General features: G+C 36.3%; 1 protein-coding gene across 4 annotated transcripts in view; it reads left to right on the top strand.

The window, feature by feature from the left end:
* The window catches only part of LOC138698520 (LIM domain only protein 3-like), a 1,357,283-nt gene that overhangs the window by 979,253 nt on the left and 354,423 nt on the right, over nucleotides 1–23,607 (top strand). For all 4 annotated transcript variants that reach the window (XM_069824505.1, XM_069824504.1, XM_069824508.1 and 1 more), the window contains one exon: nucleotides 12,885–13,007. In XM_069824505.1, the coding sequence (XP_069680606.1) occupies nucleotides 12,983–13,007 (25 nt within the window). In that variant the 5' untranslated portion in view covers nucleotides 12,885–12,982. The remainder of the gene's footprint in view (nucleotides 1–12,884; nucleotides 13,008–23,607) is intronic.

Below are 23,607 nucleotides of genomic sequence, written 5' to 3'. Positions count from 1 at the left end.
TTTACTCGTTAACATTAGTGACGTATATCTACTTACGAACTGTGTATAAGGGGTGAAGGTACCTCCTATTTCCTCTATGTTAAATTTGTTATTTTTAATATCTCCTTTTTAAATAACTGTAAATTATAGAACAAGAAATTTTTACACATACTCTTACATCTTTTACCAACAAAATGACAATTTTTTTTCAGAGCAGTACCTCAACTGGGGTAACATTGGCCCAACTTTTTTTACCATTCTAAACGTAAACTTTTGTAATTTATTTATTTAATTAATTTATTTATTTTACTAATAATTGTAACATAAAATATAAACAGAAAAACTTTAGCTCGACACTGAAAGAGTAGAACTCGTGCTCAGGGGCGGATTCCTGAATTGAAATTAAGAAGTATATAGCCTAATACAGTTTGTCTTATATCTACTTACTTACTTACTTACTGGCTTTCAAGGAACCCGGAGGTTCATTGCCGCCCTCACTAAAGCCCGCCATAGGTCCCTATCCTGAGCAAGATTAATCCAGTCTCTATCATCATATCCCACCTCCTTCAAATCCATTTTAATATTATCCTCTTCGTCTCGGCCTCCCCAAAAGGTCTTTTTCCCTCCGGCCTTCCAACTAACACTCTGTATGCATTTCTGGATTCGCCCATATTTGCTACATGCTCTGTCCATCTCGAAGGTCTGGATTTTATGTTCCTAATTATGTCAGGTGAGGAATACAATGCGTCCAGTTCTGTATTGTGTAACTTTCTCCATTCTCCTGTAACTTCATGCCTCTTAGCCACAAATATTTTCCTAAGTACCTCAAACATCCTTAACCAATGTTCTCGCTCAAAGTGAGAGTCCAAGTTTCACAACCATAAAGAACAACAGGTAATATAACTGTTTTATTAATTCTAACTTTCAGATTTTTTGACAGCAGACTGGATGATAAAAGCTTCTAAACCGAATAATAACAGCATTTCCCATATTTATTCTGTGTTTAATTTCCTCCCGAGTATCATTTATATTTGTTACTGTTGCTCGCAGGTATTTGAATTTTTCCACCTCTTCAAAGGATAAATTTTATATTTTTATATTTCCATTTCGTACAATATTCCCGTCACGAGACATAATCATATACTTTGTCTTTTCGGGATTTACTTCCAAACCTATCTCTTTACTTGCTTCAAGTAAAATTGCTGTGTTTTCCCTAATCGTTTGTGGATTTTCTCCTAACATATTCACGTCATCCGCATAGGCACTTATATCTACTACACATTTTAAATTTACAATTTTTCAATTTTTATAAAATCCATACATAACTTTTTAAATTTAATACTAGAACTATTAGAATTGACAAGATTAGGATATTTAAATATAAATTTGTTATATATTCTTGGGCCTAAATTACTACTATGATTAAATACTGTAGCAGAGTCATTTTGGTTCAAACAATCTTAAATAATTCATAGCTTTTGTTCGATAATTATGAGAATACAATTCAAAATTATTTCAATTTTTATGTATGAATTTTATTAATACAATATAATAAATTTGTCTTATATTAAGAACATTAGAGTCTAAAAACAATTTTTGAGATGGAAAATCAATAGGTTTATGAAGATATATTTTAATTATTTTCTTCTGTAATAAATAAAGTGGATTAAAATTGGACTTAAATGACCTACCCCATCCTATAATTCGATACATAATTACCGATTGAAATAAAGTTAAGTATATTGTGCGTAATAAACTTATTGATTAGTAATTCTTCAATAAAACAAAATAATATATTATTTTACGCAATTTATTACAAATGTAATTAATGTGTTTGTTTCATTTTAGATGATTGTCGATTGATGTGTTTGTTAATTTATTTTAATGAAACATTTTAGGAGGAGTTTTGTATGAAGTAATAATGACTCCTAAAGCATTGCAAACATGTTGTTTTATGTTTATCTGAGTTCAAAATGTTTTAAATATTGGTTCAATGTTACCTGCACATCGGGTAACTTTGCCCCAACTTTCCAACTTTCATAGTACACTGTATTTAGGATCAATAACAATATTTTAGCCCTGGTTCAGTCTATAATACAGTATGGAATTATAGGATTATCACAGAGTACCATTCGCCCATTAATATTACTACATAAAAGAAAATTATTAAAATATGTTTAAGAAGAAAAGTTGATCGCCAACTCATCTTATATTATAAAGAATTTAATGTTTTGAATATCAACCAAATTTATATGTACACTATTTTGAATTACTACCTTAAATATCAAGCTAAATTCTTATCATCCGATAATGGCCACAATACAAGAAGATACAATATTTCGCTCCCCCTCATTGAACCAAAATGTAAGACTGAAGCAGGTCTAAGGCACAGTTCTAATTACGGTCATTCATTTAGTGTCCTGCACAACGGCAGGTCTTTCACTGCAAACCCAGCTTTCTCCAATCTTTCCTATTTTCTGCCTTCCTTTTCGTTTCCTCATATGATCCATATATCTTAATGTCATATATGATCTGATATTTTCTTCTACCCCGAACTCTTCTCCCGTTCACCATTCCTTCCAGTGCATCCTTCAGGAGGCAGTTTCTTCTCAGCCAGTGACCCAATCAATTCTTTTTCCTCTTCTTGTTCAGTTTCAGTATCATTCTTTTGTCACCCTTGATTGTTCATTTATTTAATGTATTAATCAGTTATTAAACGTACAGCAGAGTCCGTATAGATCAGTTTCTGTCAGATGCGTTTCCAATTCACTGTGGGCTGAAGCAAGGAGATGTACTATCACCTTTACGTTTTAACTTTGCTCTAGAATATGCCATTAGGAAAGTCCAGGATAACAGAGAGGGTTGGGAATTGAACGGGTCACATCAGCTTCTTGTCTATGCGGATAATGTGAATATGTTAGGAGAAAATCCACAAACGATTAGGGAAAATACAGGAATTTTACTTGAAGCAAGTAAAGAAATAGGTTTGGAAGTAAATCCCGAAAAGACAAAGTATATGATTATGTCTCGTGACGGGAATGTTGTACGAAATGGAAATATAAAAATTGGAAATTTATCCTTTGAAGAGGTGGAAGAATTCAAATACCTGGGAGCAACAGTAACAAATATAAAAGATACTCGGGAGGAAATTAACACAGAATAAATATGGGAAATGCTGTTATTATTCGGTTGAGAAGCTTTTATCATCCAGTCTGCTGTCAAAAACTCTGAAAGTTAGAATTTATAAAACAGTTATATTACCGGTTGTTCTTTATGGTTGTGAAACTTGGTTTCTCAGTTTGAGAGAGGAACAGAGATTAAGGGTGTTTGAGAATAAAGTGCTTAGAAAAATATTTGGGGCTAAGAGGGATGAAGTTACAGGAGAATGGAGAAAGTTACACAACACAGAACTGCACGCATTGTATTCCTCACCTGACATAATTAGGAACATTAAATCCAGACGTTTGAAATGGGCAGGGCATGTAGCACGTATGGGCGAATCCAGAAATGTATATAGAGTGTTAGTTGGGAGACCGGAGGGAAAAAGACCTTCGGGGAGACCGAGACGTAGATGGGAAGATAATATTAAAATGGATTTGAGGGAGGTGGGATATGATGGTAGAGACTGGATTAATCTTGATCAGGATAGGGACTAATGGCATATGTGAGGGCGGCAACGAACCTCCGGGTTCCTTAAAAGCCAGTAAGTAAGTATGTATTTCGCTTTTCTCAATTGGCATTACTGAATAACATTCAATTTCTTTATTGCATTAATCGTTATTAATCTATTTCGACTTCACAATGTCTGAATAGTTTAAATATTCATAAATATACAATATTAACGTTTTGTAAGCGAATTTTAGTTATATAGCATTTAAATTTTTATGTTATTCACGAAATAGTCCTAATAAATGTCACTTGAAGTCTGAGATTTCGCAAATTACTACAGATAATGCCACCGAAATGAGTCCAGGGTCCAGCGCCGAAAGTTACCCAGCATTTGCTCTTAACGGGTTGAGGCAATACCTCGGCAGAAATCTCAATCAGGTAACTAGGATTTGAACTCGAGCCTGCTCGTTTCACCGTCATACATCCTAACCGTTACCCCACAGCACACACTTAGTTCCTTATGTCCGACTGATGATCATTATGATGGTGCAGAACAAGGGGAGGTGATGAATTGTGTTTTCCGCCTTGTAATTGTAAACTGTTTCTTGTGAATCCTACACGTAGGGAATTTGGAATGCTTAAAGAGGCTGTTTGCTGTTGTCATGTCAGCAGTGTTCATTACTGTAAACAGAAGCGAATCGCTAAGAATCCAGCGTCATTGTGAGCACTGCTACCAATCTTGCTGGCGTGACCTGTATTGTAACACGGATCCGTGCAGAGAGGAACAAAGGGACGCGGTGCTAATTACAGAACGTCTGGTCCCCGCTTCAAAGCGGGCTGGGGGAGGGTGTCATAATTCACACACTCCGATTTCAATAGCAAATTACTTCCAAGTGGCAATTAATCTCTGACGTTAAGTTAAAGCGAGGAAAATTCCGTGTCATCTTGTCAATACGCGACCTTTTATTCCAGACTGGAGGAAGGAATCGGCAGCATCTGCTGCTTCGCTTTGTAGCAGGCCCAAGATTCTCATGAGCGTCCTGGGCAACTAAGCTCTACGTCAAACATGATTTTAATTCGTTTGCCATCATAAAATCAGCGCGCTTTAAGTTATTGACCACGTTTCGTCTGAAGATTCACTCCATCCATTCTTCATCTTTCCTTCATCCTCTTCTTGATTTCTGACGCTTTTCCTCCTCTTCTCTCTCTTCTTTTCCATCTTTCCTTTGTTCCTCCTCTTCCTTCCTTTTACTTTCTGTTTTTACTTCATCTAATTCGTCTCCTTTTTCTTAGCGTCTCCATTTTCTCTGCTATTCTTCTTGTCTTTCTTTTCTCCATCATCTATCTCTTTGCCTCTTGTCTCCACCTACTTCCTTTCCTTTTCTGCATTTAGTCTTTATCCTTCTTATTTTAAACCTCATCTTTTCACTTTTCTTTATTTTTTCAATTTTACATATTTCTTCACATTACCCGATTATTCCCATTGTCCACTTCATTACTTTTCTACATTGCTCTAATGCTCCTATTTTTACTTTTTTCGATCTCTTTTCTTTCCCCATTTTCTCTTCTAGTTTCCTCTCCTCTCGTGTTCTTTCTTTCCGTTTTTCTCTTCTCTATGTATTTGTACTTTCTTTTCCTTTTTGTCTTGTGTCTCCTTTTCGTTTTTCTTCTTTTTCATGTCTTCCTCTTCTTTTCGTCTTTCCCTCTTTTTCCTCTTCCCCTTCTTTTCGACTCCTCCCACTTTTCGTCTTCCCCAATTTTTCTGTATTATTCCTCTTTTTCATCTTACTGTTCTTTTCCGTCATACTCATATTTTTCGTCTTAAACTTCTTTTTCGTCTTTCCTCTTATTCTCGTTTTCAACCTCTCTTTTTCGTCTTTGTCCAACTCTTTTTTAGCCTTTGTCATCTTTTTTCTCTTCTCCCTCTCTTTCTCATTTTCGTCTTCGTCCTCTTCTCTTTTTCGCCTTGGTTCCTCTCTCTTTTTCGTCTTCGTTCTTCTCTCTTTTTCGCCTTGGTCCCCCTCTCTTTTTAGTCTTCACCCTCCTCTCTTTTTCGTCTTATTCCGCTTTTTCGTCTTCCTTCTCTCTTTTTCGTCTTTGTCCACCTCTCTTTTTCGTCTTCGTCCTCCCCTTTTTTTCTCCTTGGTCCACCTCTCTTTTTCGTCTTCGTCCTCTCTTTTTCGCCTTGGTGCCCCTCTCTTTTTCGTCTTCGTCCTCCTCCCTTTTTCGTCTTCCTTCTCACATTTTCGTCTTCGTCCTCTCTTTTTCGTTTTCGTCCTCTGTTTTTCGTCTTCGTCGTCCACCATTTTCTTCTATCTCCCCTCTCTGCACATCTTCATTGTCCTTGACGTTCTTCTTCTCCTGCACTCGAGTCTTTCAAGATCTTCTTCTCTTTACGAATGATCGGTGTTGAACCATAGCCCTCTGCACTTGGTTCCTTGTTGCTCTCAACTCGACTCGTGTCTTGAGGTTCCTGCTGTATAATAATGACGGTGATAAGGGGTATCTCCGGGTCTCCGCCCCCCTTTTCAGCAGCAGCAGGAGCGCGGGCGGTCTTTCTAAATGAAGTCAATAGAGCACGGACTGCTGGCGTAGGGTGCTCGCTCGTGCCGGATCTGTCCTCCGAGGTCAGTGCCCATCAGTTGGTTCTTAACTCGTTAATTCGTGCTTACAGCGGACGTTTTGATGAAGAATTAACGGCTCGCCGTTAACTACATGAAAATTGCTCACGTTTTTAAACAGCTACCCACCAATTCCAATGACGAACATGGATACTGTTCTCCAACCAGGAGATTAACCGTGAAAGGAATGTGCTTACTATTGCGTCATCTATCGGAGCGAAGTAGATAGATAATATTAGAGTTATAACGTCAGTTTAAAAATCATGAACTCTCCTGCATATGTTATTTCCTGTATGGAGGGATTAAGAGACCAGGAGATTAACAGTGATCTAATTTTGTAACTAGGGTAGTATAAACATGTATATATCAGTGTTATGGTTTGTGCTTTGAGAGATAGCCAATAGAGATACGAGTACCCACGTGTGTGACCTTATGACATCTTATGACATCAACATTCATTCACAGCATCACCCCGCTTCGTTTCATTCCCTGGAGTCTTTCTCGTGGTTGGAGTACAGTACTGATACGATGGATGTAGCCAGCAAACATGCTTCAACCGACACATGCAATTTGGTTTGAACCTGCCTGTGTAGAACGGAAAGCCGACAAATGCGTTTAAAAATCGTGTTTAATATGAATGTTAAGTAAAAAAAATTATATTTTAGCTTTCTATCTTCCTAGCTCCTCTCCTCTCCTCTCCTCTCCTCTCCTCTCCTCTCCTCTCCTCTCCTCTCCTCTCCTCTCCTCTCCTCTCCTCTCCTCTCCTCTCTACTTCTTTATTTTCTCTCTTTACTTTTCTTTTCTCTCCATCTTTTATTCAATTTCATCTCTTTTCCCCCTTTTTCTTTCATACTCTGCTTCATCTCTTTATTCTTTTCTCCCATTGCCACCATTCCTATCACTCGATTTTCTTTCACTCCTTATCTTAACGTTCTCCACTTTATGTTCCCATGCCACCGCCGTTCCTCAGTCGGTAGTGAATTGGATTTCACCCGAAGCTGTACTTGAGCGTGAGTTCCAATCTCCTTTGCACCTGGTTGGATCTTCTCAAGTTTTCCACATTTGTATGGCAAATATTGCAGGCGAATACTCGGATTCATGTCGGCGTATAATATCTCGCATTCACGAATTCCGTTCCACGATACATAACTTCTTAATTGATATAGAATCGTTACTTTTGTTTTGTTTTGTCAGCTTTATATTATTTCTTCGTTTTCTTTCCTTGTTATTCAGTTCATCTCCTTTTGTCGTCTGCTACTTTCTCGTTCCTTACTCTCTCTACTTTTTCCTCCCTGTCTCCGTTTGTCTTTTTTCTATTCCCGTTTCTCTCCTTTCTGTCTCTGTTCTCCTCCCTCCTGTCTCCGTTCCTCTTTCTCCTGTCTCCGTTTCTCTCCTTTTTGTCTCCGTTCCTCTCCCTCCTCTCTGTCTCCGTTCCTCCCCTCCTCTCTCCGTTCCTCTCCCTCCTGTCTCCATTCCTCTCATTCCTGTCTCCGTTCCTCTCCCTCCTGTCTCCGTTTTCTCCCGCTTATCTTCTTTCCGCTCACTCCTGACTATATTCCTCTCCATTCTGACTATTCCTCTCCCTCCTGACTATTCCTCTCCCTCCTGTCATCATTTCTCTCCTTCCTGTCTCCGTTCCTCCCCTTCCTGTCTCCGTTCCTCTCCCTTCTGTCTCTGTTCCTCTACCTCCTGTCTCCGTTCCTCTCCCTCCTGTCTCCGTTCCTCTCCCTCCTGTCTCCGTTCCTCTCCCTCCTGTCTCTGTTCCTCTCCCTCCTGTCTCCGTTCCTCTCCTTTCTGTCTCCGTTACTGACCTCCCTGCCTTTGTTCTCTCCTTCTTGTCTCCGTTTCATTCTTCCCGTTAACGTTTTTCTTCTCCCTGCCCCAATTTTGTCTTCTTCCTGTCTCCGATTTCCTTTTTCCAGTCTCTACCTCTCTCCATTTTTCCTTCATGTCTTTGTTTTTTTTTCTCTCTGCCTCCCTTCTTCCTCTCTTCCTGTATTATTTCTTCATCATGCCAACCTTTATGCTTTTCAATGTCTCGGTTTTCTTTCTATCTCAGTTTTTCTTTTTCTGTCTCCGTTTTTCGTCTTTGTTTATTCTTTTCTGTCACCAGTCTTCTTTTATGTAACGGTTTTACATGTTGTGTAACCTGTCTTTTTTCTTTCTTTCTCTTTTTCTCTCTCCCGTCTCTTTTCCTTTTTCTCTTTCCTATCTCTTTTTCTGTCTCCGTTCTTTTTGCTTCCTACTTCCGTTTCTAGCCTCATCTTTCTTTCTTTTTATCCTATTTCATTTTGTTATTATTTTCTGCCGCATTTTTCGTATTCCTTTGCACTATATTAACGAGCACTACTGTGTTTATCGTTGCTTCCTGACTTCGGGAATGATACTTGTCAGCTCAGTTTGGTACAAACACATATTAGTGCCATGCAGATTAGGATAAACATGTTGACTAAGGCTGTGATGATGAACTATCTGATTTCCTAGGAATATATATTTAATATTCTAGGAGAATCGTGTATTTAGATGTGTCTACCCGGTTCAGTAGTATTTCATATCTATTGCAGTCTGGTAAGTAAATACCTGCATTGCGAAGATATGCTCTCTGACGACGCTATATGAAGCAGGACTGTACATGCAAGCTACATTTTCACAGAATGCGCTCACATTGTGGATTTATGTATCACGTAATTGTAATCCAACTTTATAAGGAGGCTATGTCGTTATAGAAACGGTAGGTGCATAGACGTTCTCTCCCATGCAGTCTTATTTGTGCACCATGCACCAAAATGCATTCGAAACAAGATATTATATTAGAAAAGTAAGCTAAGTAAAGCTAATGGGTTCATACCTCATTTATAGAGGAAATCCTCTCTTCTCTAATGACCATATTTCATAGCAGCGTAAAGAATTTGCAGTTTGAAGTGTTGGCAAACGAAACTTATTTAATTTTTTATTTATTTTTTTGGTTATTTTACGACGCTGTATCAACATTTAGGTTATTTAGCGTCTGAATGAAATGAAGGTGATAATGCCGGTGAAATGAGTCCGGGGTCCAGCACCTAAAGTTACCCAGCATTTGCTCGTATTGGGTTGAGGGAAAACCCCGGAAAAAAACCTCAACCAGATAACTTGCCCCGACCGGGATTCGAACCCGGGCCACCTGGTTTCGCAGCCAGACGCTCTGACCGTCAAACGAAACAAATGCTAGGGAAATGATAAAAACAAACAAATTCTAGGGAAGTGATCAAAATAAATGCTGGGGGAGTGATAAAATTGTAGCGATAAGCAGCCGTGATTGGGAGAAAGACGTCCTTTCGTACCGTTTTATTGGTATAGTATGACGTAGTAAACGTGTAATAGTTTCAGAAAAAAGTCTGAGGAAAATATTTTTCTCATATGACTACTTACAATGTAGGCTATTACAGGGACATCACTTTATTTTTACTAACATTTCTAATATTAAACTGGCTATACCTTTGGATCAACGGTTGCGACCCCCTTCCACGACTTGAGTTCGACGATACTGGCGTAATATACAAACAAATCACTTTACTAGGTATAGGAGGGAAGAAAAGTAGTTCATCCATTTACGTAAACTAGCAAATATCACGCTTTTGAGTTTGATAATTTTCATTAGGTTTTTGTTTAATCAAAATACAGTACAGTATCAACAGTGAGTGCTTTTACTCACGAACTGAGTTATCCATGCGGACGTATTCATTATGCAGTGTATATTATATTGTCTACAGCACATTAGCGTACAATATAGAGAATGAAGTTAAATGGAAAAATAATCATAATATGGATATTTAAACACATTTTTTTCAAAATGATGGGCGTTCATTTCGATACAGGCTTCAGTTCTAATGTGTGTAATTCCAATTACCAGTTTCGTCCTTCGTACTAGTAACTCATGTTGAAATAATTCTATACCTACTCTCAGAGTACCTTACGTACTGTAAATTCAATCTTCACTTCTGCCCGATCCGAAAAGATAAAATTACTCAGACATGCTATCTACTGTCCGTCCAAGTGGTTATGTCGCTGTATCGTAGAAAGGAGGGAAATCACGTGACAGTTAATTACTTAACGAGGCCCTTTTATTTCAGTTATTTTAAACATTTGTATGGGTATAATATTACGTAGACGTCCAATTCCTAACATAAATTAATGTTCTCAGAAAAAAGCTAAGACAGCCCAGCCACTAGCCTTTACAGAAGGGCGAATAGAAGCTGGTGGGGAAAACCGGAATGCGACGCAGGCAAATGGACGACAGTACAGCACTTGTGCGAATATGATGTAATATTTAAAGCTCTTTCGTCATTGGAAAACGCGAATATATTTTTGGAATGTACTGTTTACTATGACCGTAAGGCCACAATAATTTATTCTTTCGATAAATTATTGTGGCTCAGATTAAATGAGAGGAGAAAGTTACATTCCCTTTCTCTCTGATACCGAATTTTGCACACCTCTACTCCCTCTTACTTATCTGTCCGATTCCACAGTCTTTCTCGGTATCATAACTTAAATACTCGGTCACAATATGATAACACGCTAGAAATACCACTGCACACATCATCTCTTTATTCTTCATCTTTCACTGTTGCTACTTCTCGTCACTGGAATTCTCTGCCGCCTGAAGTCAAGGGCTGCCGAACTTTAATTTCCTTTAAATGTAAATTAGAAGAATATCTTATGATGAGTTGCCAGACCTAACGTGTTGCAAATGTGTTCCACTGTATTTATTATTATTATTTTGTTTCTTATTTTTATTATCTAAATCGTGTTTATTTATCACTTAACGCCAATATGCATTCCACTGTGTTGTTGTTTTTTATTATTAATCTACTTTTTGTGTACAATTTATTCAATTGTCGGTTTTTGGTTTAATTATGTAAATCCTATTTAATTGTAATCTAATACTAATATGTATACTAATGTGTTTATTTTTATTTTTACTGTGTACATTTTTCTTTTTTTTATTGAATTATCGGCTTCTGTTTTTATGTGATTCGTATTTGATTCTAACAAATTAATATGTATTTCACTATGTTTATTTTTATTTTATGAGGTAAATTTTATGTAACTACCTCTTTTGATCTCATTATGTATCAGTATGTAATTACTTAATTCTGATCTAGTTTTATGTTCAACTGTGTAAGCAAGTTTTAATCCTGGTTGAGTGTAAGAGAAGGCCTTACGGTCTTAACTCTGCCAGGTTAAATAAAGCCATTATTATTATTATTATTATTATTATTATTATTATTATTATTATTATTATTATTATTATTATTATGACTGTATATGCGGTCTTGGATCTGTGTGGAGGACGGTTGAACTTCATTAGTAGAAGGGGTGGGAGTGAAGTACAGGGACATCATTTTATTTTTACTAACATTTTTAATATTAACCTGTCTATACCTTTAGAGAACTGGAAACACCGCTTGCTCCCCCTCCAAGACTGGAGTTCGATGATACTGGCGTAAAACACAGATCACTCTACTAGGTATAGGATGGAAGAAAAGTAGTTCATCCATTTACGTAAACTAGGAAATATCGCGATTTTGAGTTTGATAATTTTCTAGGTTTTTCTTTAATCAAAGTACAGTACTGTATTAAGAATAAGTGTTTTTACTCAAGAAGTGAGTTATCCATGCGAACGTATTCATTATGCAGTGTATACTGTCTACAGCACATTAGCGTACAATATAGAGAAAGAAGTTAAATTGAAAAATAATCATAATATGAATATTTAAACACAATTTTGAAAATGGTGGCCGTTTATTTCGATAAAGGCTTCAGTTCTTTTGTGCATATTATCGCACTATAGACTATTGCATCTAATTCCAATTACCAGTTTCGTCCTTCGTACTAGTAACTCATGTTGAAATAATTCTGTACCTACTCTACGTACTGTGAATTCAATCTTCACTTGTGCCCGATCCGAAAATATAAAACTACTCAGACATGCTATCTACTGTCCGTCCAAGTGGTTATGCCGCATGATTGTAGAAAGGGAGGAAATCAAGTGACAGTTAATTACTTAACGAGGCCCTTTTATTTAAGTTAAATTAAACAGCTGTATAATATTACGTAAACGTCCAATTCCTAAGAGAAATTAATGTTTTCAGAAAAGAGCTAAGACAGCCCAGCTTTTATAGGGGGGCTAGGGTGGGGGAAATCGGGATGCGACGTAGGCAAACGGACAGTACCTGTGCGAAAATATGATTCAATATTGAAAGCTCTTTCGTCACTGGAAAACGCGAACATATTTCTGGAACGTACTATGCTCAGTAACTCAGTACTGCTTACTATATGCGGTCTTGGTTCTGTGTGGAGTTGGAACTTCCTTAGTAGAAGGGGTGGGAGTGAAGTACATTCAAAAACTCAGGTAGAATAAAAATTGAAGTAAAAATGAAATGATGTCCCTGTACATGAGAAGTCGTGGTTGAACCGCAGACGTCTGACGCTGTAGCGAACTCCCAACATGGAAATGGCCCTTAATCCACTCAGGCCCTAAATTTGAACCCTGATTTCTCAAGAAATAAGAGACCGTGACTAAGACTCCGGGGCTGTATCGCGAGGTTTAGTTCTTAATTTCCTCTTGCATATCGTTCCAGAGTAATTGAGAATTTTTGCAGAGGAAATGAAGCAGCGCTCGTTTGTGTGCAGGTTTGGGTGGCAGGGTGAGCAATGTTGCTGCTGCCATTGTGAACTCCGCACGCGCTTGAAACGAGGGGCGCGGCGGGGGTGCAGGAGGAGGGGAGGTCATGCACAACACGGACAATGGGACAGGTAAGTACATCACTTCTCTATTTAACTGAACGCGCCTCTACTGTCTCCATTTTCTGCATTACATTTATTGACATAACTATCTAATCGAACTAGTCATCGATGTATCAAATTTCTGATAGTTTTCGGTGTTTCTGTTTTATTACTTAGGATACTTTTTAAGCGATCGTAATTTTATAATCTTCAACATTTTATTATATGTATGTATACAGGGTAAGTAATGTTATTAATTTCAGAAGTTATTCTTTGAGATATTTCAAGTAAAAAGAGTTTAATGCGGTTTTGCTCGTTTTTGTTTCTTTTTCGACATAAAAATTGTTTTATATGAAACACTTCATAGCTTGTTTCGGGAAAGCCATTGATTTAATTTCCAATGTGCTCAGTCAATTTAAGAGTTATTATTAGAGCCGTGCAAAGGGAGCAGTTGTTCGACACACCGGCAACAGGGCAAGGGTTGTAAATTCACCTTGTGTATCTGCAGAGGTCTGACTCTGCAGTACACAGGATAGCTGCAAGCAGTAGGTACAGCGTACTAAAGCAAACGTCAGTACTGAAGAAACATAAGAACAGTTCGGTTCTAGTGTTACGATGCCTAAGGCGGAGCAAATTCGTTCGGCAAAGTTTAAGAGACTTAATTCCGAATATGGTGATATTTTTGTTAATTGATTCAAGCATAAAACAAATTGGAATACATTGAATCGAATTATGGGTTTATTCCTGATTGTATAACAGTTTTAGAGAAGTCTGGTACAAAACTGGCTGATCAGATTCCCCTACTGCGAAATATCTGGAAGAAAGTGACTCAAGTAGACGATAAAATTGGTAAAATAATATCTGCGAAAATAACAAATAAGTTGAAAAAATGGTGGATATTATAAACTCTGAAAGATTAGTGACAGTATTTCTGGAGATAAGGATTCCTTTGAAGAACTAACAGAAGTTTAAAAAAATATTTTACAGGATTTTACGTATGCCCCAGTTGTCCCAACAGACGTAGAAAGAAGCTTCTCCACATATAAGGCCATGCTATCAGGTAGACGAAAATCGTTTTCTGTTACTAACGCACAAATGTCATTTGTTGTGCACTGTAACAATATTTGGAAGAAATCTGATAACGTATCGCATGTGCATTAATAAATCACACTCATTGTAAAGAAAAGGAAAAACAAAAAAACATTTTTCAAGTGCTTTTGCGAATAGAATATCATGAACCCGTTACAAATAAACAGTGATTTTGTTTGCGTTCTGTATGAAATCATACATGTATACAGTATATTATTTGTTTAGGATGAAATGGTTAATTAGTTTTGTAATTTTGAAATCTTACTAAAGTATCTGTAGGAAATTAATTGTAGAAACGTTAGAGAACTGTGTCATTTCTATTGTGTCGTCTGTACGTCAACACATCGTGTACATGACTGTCGCTTGTACACAGGGAACACGCCGGGTAACGTCGGAACCCTTGCTATGATGCCATTCTGTCTGTCACGTGCTCCGTCTGCACCGCTCTAGTTATTATAATATACAGCCGTGGGGAAAATGCGATTCACGAGCACATTGTGGCTCGCAATGATAGCTGTGCATTTGCCTTGCTTCGTACCTCCCCTAACCCCCACTTTCTCACTCACTGTAGTCAAACTCCGTCCCATTTGTATTTGTCTCTGACCTGCGAGTGGCGTATCGTCGCAATGTCTCTCTCGAAACCATGTACCTCTACAAAAACGAAAGTTCCAAGTAGGATAGGAGGACGCATTTTTTTGCTGCCAATATGATGAGAATATTAAATGTATGATTTGTTCACAAGTATTACTAGGAAAACGGTTGTATAACATAAAACGGCATTATAAGTTACTACAGGTTATTGATGAAACATTAAAAGATTAAGTATTATTATTATTATTATTATTATTATTATTATTATTATTATTATTATTATTATTATTATTATTATTATTTTCCTCTCTGTACGTTGATCCTTTTTCAGCAGATGTACGAAAAATGCGGTTAGATCTTCAATTCAAACTCACAGATTTACAATGTGATGTTAAATGAAAGCTAGATGTAAGGACTTGACAGATGTTGAACTTTTCAAATCTTTGCCAAAAAATAAATATCCGAAGCTTCGTTCTTTCGTTTGCTCCGTTGAAGCCATGTTCGCTACAACTTAGGTTTATGAAAAATTATTTTCAACAATGAAAATAGTAAAAATCAAATTTAGATCACGACTGACAGACAAATACCTTCGTGACCAACTACGACTGGCAGTAAGTGACATAATTCCTGATTTTGAAACTCTGTCGCAGAGACATTCTGAAGACAGTTAATTTCAGGTTGTGATAATGTGTTCAATGTTTTCTTGTTCATTTCTTTCTTCGTTACACGTACTAAACATTAGTTTGTAGCCTTGTACTGTATAAAATTATGTTTAAGTGCTGACATAAGGAAAATGAAATCCGTTAATAAGTCAGACAGTTGCTTCACTTCCCCTTCGGGTGTCCGCTTCCCTCCACGTTGCAGCTTACACAATGGCTCGACGCACGATGACATTCTCGCCACGGCTGTAATATGATATTATGATAATAAATTATTGAAATAATTTTAGTTTTGTCCTTTAAATATGCAGAAATTTGATCCGAACAAATGTAACTTTTCGTTCTGCAAGGGAACTTTACAATATTACATTTGTTCGGGTAAAATTTCTGCACATTCAAAGAACAAATCTTAAATTCGTTCAAACATTTATTACCATCATGCACTGCTCTCTTAAATTGACTGAGCAAATTTGGAATTAAATAAATGGCTTTCCAGAAACACGCTATGTAATGTTTCATATAAAACAATTTTTATATCGAAAAGGAAGCAAACACGAGCAAAATCTTATGGAACTTTTTTTGTTTGAGTTACCTCAAAGAATAACTCCCTGAAATTAGTGACACTACATAAGGTCATAAGGTTCACTCTATATAGCCTATATCCAAGGAAACTTTATTGCATAAAATATACATTATAGTTGAGACTAAAAAATAATAATGTTAAAAACACATTAACATGTATACGATGGCACCGACATAAAACAAATTCTTATATATATATATATATATATATATATATATATATATATATATATATATATTGTAGTAGCAATGTCTACTATATTAAAAAATTAGAAGCGTCTGTATTATATCCAATTTCTTCATATTTTTTTGGCTATATTGACAGCTGAACGTTTCTTTCTTAGAATAACATTCGAGAATCTTAATTTTGTGTTGTCTAATTGGACAAATTTCTATGTCTAGCAAAGGGTATGTATTTTCTGCACGATTAATCTTAATTTTGTACTTTCTAATAGGATGAATTTCTGTGCATGTCAAAGCGTAATTTTTTTCTGCACTTTCATTGCATTTCCGACGTTATGATATTGTTATATACGTTACATTATTCTGTAACTGATCGAATTTTCATTAAGTCCAATTCATAAAGATCCCTTAAATGTTCTTATAAAGTATAATGGAACAAGTTTCCATTCTTTTAATGTAATAGAACACTTTTTATCCACACGAAAGTGTCTGTATTATGTTAATTTCGCACGAATCTCTACTGTTTTTATATTTTTAGTCCGATAATTGTATTTCTAAATGTATGTTTGTCATCTCCAGTTTACAAACGTTTAGTTCCGGTATTTTATCTTCATTTATATAAATCTCCGTTGATTTTATGTATATTGTTCAATCCGACACTGTCTTTTTAACTGAATGTATCATTATCATTTCCAATTTGTCTTCATTCATTCTTGTAATGTATAATGGGACACTTTCCTATCTTACGAAAGTGTCTGTATCATCTCTACTTTCTGTGAAGCTCTGTTCATTTTATATTGCTTGATCGGACATTTTTCTTGTTACCTGAATGTATTTTGTTCTTCTCAAATTTTGAGTGCCACAATTTCTGTTAGAATTCTGTAATAGAACATTTCTATCTATTGGAAATCGTCTGTATTACTTCTACGTTGTGTAAATCTCCATACTTTTAAAAGTAGGTAATACATCACTTCTGCTAATATCATGAGCTCTCAAGGACCATGTCTCACTTCCATAAGAGAGAACTGGTCTCGCAAGAATATTATACAGGCGTAAATTGATTAATCGATCAAAAATATTTAACCTAATAATCTGGTCGATTAAAATTAATCGGTTGTATTTGATATTAATTATTATTTTGTTAATACAAACTCATATTAAAAATTCCGACAATATTTCTGTTTCGGAAATTGCTTACTTAAAACCACAATAGTACTGTTATTTTCTAACTGTAAACCAGGTATCGTAGGGAAAATCTTTGCATAAACACTTCAGCAAGAGATGGAGATATGAGGACAGTGACCTAGTCTACCTCTATTGAAAGTTGAAACACAATGCGAAACCCTTATTAAGTCTTATGGTTTTCCAAGAAAACTTCCACCTTGTTGTCAGCTCATCTTCCTAGCATATGAAATACATACTTTTCTGGAATTCGTCCCCCTCATCCCTTATAAAATAGCCATGTCTACACTGTGTGCAAGTGAGAGCGTAACTATCCTCTTCTCTTTCTAAAATCTGGTAATTCGATTACAATAGGGGCCAGTCTCCTATTTCGACCGCTGTACTTTTACAGGAGCTGCAGTTTCTGTACTGAGTTTGTATATGAAGGTTGTGTGTTTAGTTTGATAAAAAAAAGAAAAAAAGAGTTTTCTGTGGTTTGTGAAAAGTGTAAACTCCATTATGTCATATGAAAATATGAAAGGTAAACTCGGTGAAACGTTTGGATTTAAAGTGAACGATCGTGAAGAAGTGCTTGACAGAAAAAAAGTTTTTTTCGTGTTTAGTGATGCAGGAAACATTGTTACTAAACGCAGAGCGGCACTTAATTCGGAGCATGTGAATGCACTCACATGTTTAAAATCATAGATGAAGCAGTATTAACTAGGTGATGTCTTCATACTTTTTGTTATTTATGTTTGTCTCAAAAATTCCCGGAGAAATAGAGACAATAAATTATAAGCCTCATAATAAATATGTTAGTAAGTAATTAAAACAGTTGTTTTGTAATATAACAATACAATATATACAGATATACACTACCGGTCAAAAGATTTCGATCAGCTCTGAAAACAAGTACTGTATAAACTTTATTTCAATGTACAAACACATCGGAAAAACTAAATAGACCAACAAAATAAATATTTTCTCTCTCTAGCATTATGATATGATAGAATATCCAAACCACAAATCCTTAGTTGTGATAGGTGATCGAAAAAATTTTAGACGGTAGTGTACAACATTTAATACTTATGATTATCACCGAACACAAGTTAAATTTGACAATAATTGTGTATTACATTATATTAAAACTTTTTTAACTCGATCAGTATACTCGATTAATCTCGATTAGTCGATTAAATTCAAATAGTTAATTGATTAAATATTTTGATCGATGAACAGCACTAGTAAATACCTATGCGAGGGGAGTTTTTTTGTTAAATTGGGCCCCCCTTAAATTTCGAAACACTTTCGGCAGTAGATTTAAGGTTTCACTTAATTGTGACGCACCAAAAAATTGAAAGTATTAAACAAATAACAAAGTAATTAGAAATTTCACCACCCTCTCCTTTAAATGCATTGCCAAATTATATTCATTAAAATCTTACAAAAGAGCAAACTAAAAATTATAAGACGACGTAATAAATAGAACAGATTCCTATCCAAGCCGTGAAAAAGGATCAATGTGATATAAACTCTGTAGCCAACATCTTAAAATGGTTAACATAATATCAGTTCTGTTAAATATTAGACGATTTGACGTGTGTTGGCAGAACACTTACATGACGTGCTTCTCAGCCACGTCTGTGGGGGCGTTAGTAACAAAAGTAGGCAAGTTGTGTTGCTTGCTTAAAACTTAATGTAATTCCCCACACACAGATGTCACGTCCGTAGCAAGCTCCTCATCAGTTCCAGGGCCGCCTAAGAATCCATTAGGTAATTGAGCCGAGAAATGCATTTCAAGGAGCCGAGATTAATCATCATTGAGAGATCTCTTCCAGGAGTAACGCAGAATGTTTAATTAGGATAGGAGGATCGTTATGTAACAGAAAGCTTTACTTACATCACTGTCATGTTACGCATTGCAGCTTGCATTTATTTCCTGTCACTATTCCTTTACTGATATGCTAGCACAAACACTCATTGTTAAGACGTGAAGATTAAAAGCGCCAGTAAGATGTGTCTGTTTATTGTTGATTAGGCTGCTTTCCGTAAGAAAAGGACAAAGTATAAGACGGTTCCGGATTCATTCGTGACATAATGCAGTACCGAGAAAACTACGATCTTTTTTTACAGTAGTGCAATTAAAGGCTTATAGGTAAAAATGTTTAACAAGGATTATCAGTAGAGAACAGATGTTTTGGCATTTATAACATACTAGTTGCTTGTGCAGCAAGCGCTGCAAACTAAGTTCGTTAGATGTTCAAATAAAAATTTTTCAGATTTATTTTCAACGAAAAATACCAAACATTTTGAAAATGATTTACTTCCATAATATGAAATTTGTTTAAACAAAAGCCGCCCTAAATAAGGGTTCGATAGATCGGCCTACTAATCAATTCATAAAGAATAATAAGTAAACAAAACAATTTGTGACATTTGGAAAGAAAAAGAAAAAACATTAAGATAAGAAAACGTAGGAAATCATTTACAATAAAAATTTTGTTGGGTACAAATGATTACTAATTATAGCTAAGGATGATTTTAACACGTGAGATCCTATGGCATCAATCGTTGCATCAGAAATTTTATATTGTTTAAGTTGATTTAAAGTTTCACGTGGGATCGTGCCACGGGCACCGAACATGAGCCCAAAAACTGTCAAATGTGTAATGTGGTATTGTGCTCCAAGATGCTGACAACAAGGCTCATATATGACTTGTTTTTCACGACACACCTCTTGTGGCTGTTGCTCATGCATCTCAAAACGGATTGTGGGATCAAGAATGACACCCTTATCCTTCTGCCGATCAATTATGATGATATCAGCCCGTCTAGTAGAGCCATCAGAAGAGACGCAACCAACCTCCTCATAAACCTCATAGGAAGCATTCTGACGGATTGAAGCTGCGATGAGAGAACGAACCGTATTATTTCTGTTGATTCGGAGCAATTCTCCATGATGGCAGAAACCCAAGACGTGAGGAAGCGTTTCTTGCTCGTCGCATCTTCTGCAACGGGTTGAGTCAAGAGTTCTACCAGGGAGAGTACGTACAGGTATTGTATTACAGTTCATCTTAATGGCTTGCGTCCACTGACTGCTCGAAAGTCCCTTTTTGGTTGAGATCCACGAATTATCTTTCTTCCAGTGAGAATAGAAAACAACTCCCAAACCTTTACTTTTTAATTTGCTCCATTGATGAAAAGAATCTTCACGCAATGCTTTTCTTAGTTTTTGAGAAGAAATACTATCTCTGAATGTTATTTTTATGCCAAATACTTTTTCTTGAACCTATCCACCTTCAGTTTTTGAGTTTCGACGCGAAAACGTAAGTAACAATGTCAGGACGATCAGTGGGGTTTTCATGTGGAAGTAAAGCAATAGCTGTTTTAGATCATTGTGGATTGTAGGTGAAAGTTAAAAAAGAAGTGAGGTTTGCTATGCTTTGGAACAGTAGACATACCATCTTGGTGTAGCTGCTGCATGTAGAGCTTCAAATGTAGAGGATAAAATCATTTTATCCTGCTGAGAGATCTTGCTGAAATGATCGGGATACTACAAAATTTTCTAGGCCTCTTATTTTATCAGTAAGTAATACCGTCTTTCCTTAGGAACTGTAATTTTTGCACTCTCTCGAGCCAATACTGAATCTACATCACACCGCCATTAAATATAATGAAAAAGACCCAATCCACTTGATTAATAACTATAAAATATTTGATTTTTAATAATAATAATAATAATAATAATAATAATAATATAATAATAATAATAATAATAATAATATTATCTTACGCAAGTTTTGTAGTTTATATATTAGCATCATGGCATTCATTTTTAATGGTAATAATGTCATCAAACCACCTCTACTTTTGTAGATTTTAATATCCAAGACACACCGCAGAATCAGACCTATAAATAATTTTTAGTAAGTCTTGAAGCTTTTCATAACCAATTGAATTTGAACTCTCAATATGTCAGCAATCCTGCAGGTCATGGCCTTCGTGTATTGTTTAGTGTAGTGTGTGTTTTGTTTTATTTTGAAATGCAATTAGTTCTCAAAACTGACGAAAGATGGATTTTGGAAAATAGAAAAATTATGTAGGAAAACTGGCATTTCACTGAAAACTACTATTTTTCGGAAAAACTTCGGGTTCCAAGCTTCAAAATGAGGGATCATTTATTAAAATCCGTTCAGCCGTTGTCCCGTAATTTCCATTACCAGTTCAAATTATATATATATATATATATAGATGTTGAATCTTTCGTACCTACTTTTAACACTTGAATATAAATAATTGATTAAATGGCGATCTTACTCGTGTTAATTATGTAAGCATGTGCGGCTTATAGATGTTTCGGTGCTACTTGACACCATCCTCAGAGCCTACTAGATCCCGGCGCTATCTCAACTTCGCTGGCTGTTCTGTGGGTGCGTTCGTGTGATGAAGAGTTGTGTTAAATAGTGTGTGTGTTCTGAAATTGATCTGTGTGTTGAGAATTTGATTAGGGTGTGTTTCAGTGTGTCTATATTTCATATTGTTCTAGTGTGTTGAGTTTTTGGTTTTTGGGTTGTATGTGTAGAATAACCAGAGGACTCAATACATCTACATATGCGGAACACATAACTAATGCTAACCACACATCCAATAACATAAATACAGACATGGAAATTCTATAATTAGAAACACAAGGTCTCCCGGACCAGTAGACTTCCAAGAAATCGTTAATAAGCCATCAGTGTTTATAATTATTATGACAACAATGGTGACATCATACAAATGATATCTTGATAACAAGATACTGTAAAGAACAAATATCGTGTATAAGCGTATTACCATCACAAAAATTTTAATTCCACCAGGGTCTCACAGACCTATGTTTCTAGTTAAGGGGTATACAGAGGATATAGCATTTTTTGTAATTCATCTTCCCTTTTAGCCAATATGATCTGATGGTCTGCAAACGCTACACTTACTTACTTACTTACTTACTTACTTACTTACTTGCTTTTAAGGAACCCAGATGTTCATTGCCGCCCTCACATAAGCCCGCCATTGGTCCCTATCCTGAGCAAGATTAATCCAGTCTCTATCATTCATCATATCCCACCTCCCTCAAATCCACTTTAATATTATCTTCCCATCTACGTCTCGGCCTTCCCAAAGGTCTTTTTCCCTCCGGCCTCCCAACTAACACTCTATATGCATTTCTGGATTCGCCCATACGTGCTACATGCCCTGCCCATCTCAAACGTCTGGATTTAATGTTCCTAATTATGTCAGGTGAAGAATACAATGCGTGCAGTTCTGTGTTGTGTAATTTTCTCCATTCACCTGTCACTTCATCCCTTTTAGCCCCAAATATTCTCCTAAGCACCTTATTCTCAAACACCCTTAACCTATGTTCCTCTCTCAAAGTGAGAGTCCAAGTTTCACAACCATAAAGGACAACCGGTAATATAACTGCTTTATAAATTCTTTCAGATTTTTTGACAGCAGACTAGATGATAAAAGCTTCTCAACCGAATAATAACACGCATTTCCCATATTTATTCTGCGTTTAATTTCCTCCCGAGTATTATTTATATTTGTTACTGTTGCTCCAAGATATTTGAACTTCTCCACCTTTTCAAAAGATAAATTTCCAATTTTTATATTTCCATTTCGTACAATATTCTGGCCACGAGATATAATCAAATACTTTGTCTTTTCGGGATTTACTTCCAAACCTATCTCTTTACATTCCAGGAGACCAACTGATTAAATTATCCAATAACAGAATCGTCATTTGGAGATGCCATTACAGGTGTAAACATATGGACACTGCAATATGAGTCACAAGACGTCGACATATAAATCGATTATTTTTTATGATGGCTACACTGCAGGACAGATGTTTCTTGTATCGCTAGTACCGGGAAGCATTGAGGAACTTCGATCTGTTGCGATGGATTTAGCAGCTGCGGAAACAAATAATAAATATCAGAAAGGCTTTACGATGTCGGGTGGAGGAGTTTCTTCGATTTGGCCTGTCTGGCTCCTGCCATTTCCCGCTATATGATTTACAGTCTCATGTAATTGAATATTGAAAATGTTGACGTGTATAGAAAGTTAGGTTATGTTGCTGCCACTGCTACGGTGCGGACGAGATATTATGTGTGTGTGCTACCATCTGCAATATAAAAAAACTTTATATCTCTCCAATGTTAAAACGACACACAACACAATATGACTAAGTAGGCGAGGAGACTGTGTAACTTTTATCTCAGATAGGAATTTGGAGCTCAACACGAAAGAAACAGAGAAAGAGGGACAGAGGGGGGGGGAGAGGGAGAGGAGACAACAGTATACAGAAGTAACAATAT

The sequence above is a fragment of the Periplaneta americana genome, chromosome 4, assembly GCF_040183065.1.
Source record: "Periplaneta americana isolate PAMFEO1 chromosome 4, P.americana_PAMFEO1_priV1, whole genome shotgun sequence".
Lineage (NCBI taxonomy): Eukaryota > Metazoa > Arthropoda > Insecta > Blattodea > Blattidae > Periplaneta > Periplaneta americana.
The sequence above is the reverse complement of the archived record's forward strand: the minus strand, read 5'-3'. Positions and strand labels throughout refer to the sequence as shown.